This window comes from Ustilaginoidea virens, chromosome 2, assembly GCF_000687475.1.
Source record: "Ustilaginoidea virens chromosome 2, complete sequence".
Classification (NCBI taxonomy): Eukaryota; Fungi; Ascomycota; class Sordariomycetes; order Hypocreales; family Clavicipitaceae; genus Ustilaginoidea; species Ustilaginoidea virens.
In genome coordinates, this window is record NC_057317.1 from 1,063,656 (window position 1) to 1,065,907 (window position 2,252).

The 2,252-nt window shown below is 56.3% G+C and overlaps 1 protein-coding gene across 1 annotated transcript; it reads right to left on the bottom strand.

The window, feature by feature from the left end:
• Positions 1-588: 588 nt before the first annotated feature.
• On the bottom strand, positions 589-2,012 carry UV8b_02059 (uncharacterized protein; the record flags this gene model as incomplete). Its single annotated transcript, XM_043139557.1, has 2 exons — positions 589-1,622; positions 1,718-2,012. The coding sequence occupies 2 exons, from the start codon at positions 2,010-2,012 to the stop codon at positions 589-591; spliced, it is 1,329 nt and encodes a 442-aa protein (XP_042995491.1).
• Between the last annotated feature and the right edge of the window lie 240 nt (positions 2,013-2,252).

Sequence of the window (2,252 nt, forward strand, 5' to 3'; positions counted from 1 at the left end):
CGGCAACAAATCCGAGGTCCTGTGAGCAGCGTAAACATGATTGTCTGGTGGGATTCAGCAATCCGCCAATAAACGTCAATGCTGCTGTACGCCCGCGTTGCGTTTGTTCCTCAAGCTACCTGACCCTTATGCAACGGGCTGCATGTCAGGGGCCGGCCCCACGAGCATCTCAGCAACGTGGTACTTTTGACGTTTTCTGATGCCATGCATGCCTTTCGGTTAATCGGATTCGCGCCTGGGCACTAGAGTCCTAGAACGGCAGACTCCCTACACCCCGAAGCGGAGAAGACGCCAACAAACATCTGCACGCTGTTTCAGAACCACGCGGGGATAGCTGACAACGAGACATTCATTCAACGTCTTCGAGGTAGATTTTCCAACCTACGTGCATTTTCTTGAAAGATTTGTGTATATACCCTGTGTAAATGACTTGACCCGATATAATCAATAGCTGTTTCACAGCATCTTGGGCGAGACACTGGGCTTGGTCGGCTTCTGCATCTTCTTTCGCAGCGTCTTGCTCCTACGAGAAGCAGCAACTTTCCGCTCGTTGTGTTTTCGGTCGTATATAACTTTCCGAAATCTGAATCAATCCTCTTCGGGAGGCTCAAAGCCCCTGGGAGGGTGAAGACCATCGGGTACTTCGACGGTGTCCTTGTAGTAAGTAGGAGCTTTGCTGTACCAAAAGGCTTCCTTGACAGCCTGCAGAATAGGGCGGCGGTTGAAACCCCGGTCAAGGTTGAGATTGGGCTTTGGCCAGGCATGCTTGCCGCCCTGTTCGTTCAAGGCACCAGCGTACGACCAGTTCCAGTACATGCCCTGGAGTTGTTGCGGCGAGGTCCACCTGCGAATCACGTCACCTGTCCTGTCAGCGACCAGTTTGAACACGTTGGCCCCGACGTCCCAGCGACCCAGCGTGGGAAGGTCCCAGTTGGCAGACACGGTGGCAATCTGGGAGTAGTGGTTGTAAAAGTTGCTGTCCTCGGTGCCGACGAGATGCGCCGGCACAGCATCACCGAGGAGGATGCCCAAGACTCTGTTGCGAGCGGCGTACTTTTCGTTCTCGTCCCAGGTGATGAGCACCAGGGTGTTTTGCATAAACTTCCTGTTGGTAAGAAGGGGCTCGAGGAACTTGCGGCACCAAACACCGGCAGTGGTGACGGAGGTGTCGTGGCCGTCCGAGGTCATGTTGGGGGTGATGAACATCCACTGAGGCAACCTGTTGTCTCGGAGATCCCGGTGGAACATGGAGCGGGACGGATGGATCATGGACAGATTCTTGATCTGGGACAGCTTCTGCTCGTAGTGGGTGATGCTATCGTGCATGACGGCGGGGTTGTGCTTGCGAACGTAGTCGTTGGCGCCGTTCTTCTGGTTCTTGTATGCCACACCCTCAAAGCCAGAGTAAGGCATGTCCTCCTGGTAAAGACCCCAAGAGATACCCCTGTAGTCGAGCAAGTTCATCACGGTCGCGATGTTGAGAGGCGCGCGCTCAAAAGAGTCATTCTCCATGCCAAAGTAATCGCCGGCAATGGAGGCCATGTAGTTGGGCTGAGAAGGGTGGGTGACGGCGAAGTAGTTGGAGAGGGTAATGCCCTTCTTGGTGAACCAGCTGAAGTTTGCTGTCTCCAGGATCAGTCTTGGGCCACTCGGGGTCACGATTTTGAGTTCACAATCTTTGTTGGGGGGCGGTTGGGGGGGGGGGCGGCTTGCTTACGGTCGCCAAAGGACTTGTCATAGTTCTGATTCTCAAAGTAGATGATGGCCAGGCGGTCAAACGCCCTGCCCTTGACATAGCTAGTGGGACTGCTCGTCTTTGCTTGGGCGGCATTCTTGGCAACAGACGCAGGGTCCGTGGCTGTGTATCTGGTCTCCCAACCGCTCTTGGGGTCGCGAGCAGGACGGGGGGGGTCGCGAGCAGGACGGGAGGGTTCACGAGCAGGACGAGACCTGGCGGCGAGGACGCTGGTGAGGGTCAGGGCCAGGAAGCTGGCAGCCGTGTGCAGCAGCATGTTGCGTAGGTACTAGTCCAGCGGGCATATGAGGGGAAGATGAGCAAGCAGGTCCGTCAGGGAAGAACAGGTCTGAGGCTGGCAGCCGTGCAGTCCGCCGGACGGCAACTCGAAGGCGAGGACTTCGCTTTAAAGGCGGAGCAGCACACGGCGACGGCAGGCAGGTTGCAAGGTTGCAGGTTGCAGGTTGCAGGTTGCAGGTTGCAGGTTGCAGGTTGCAGGTTGCAGGTTGCAGGTTGC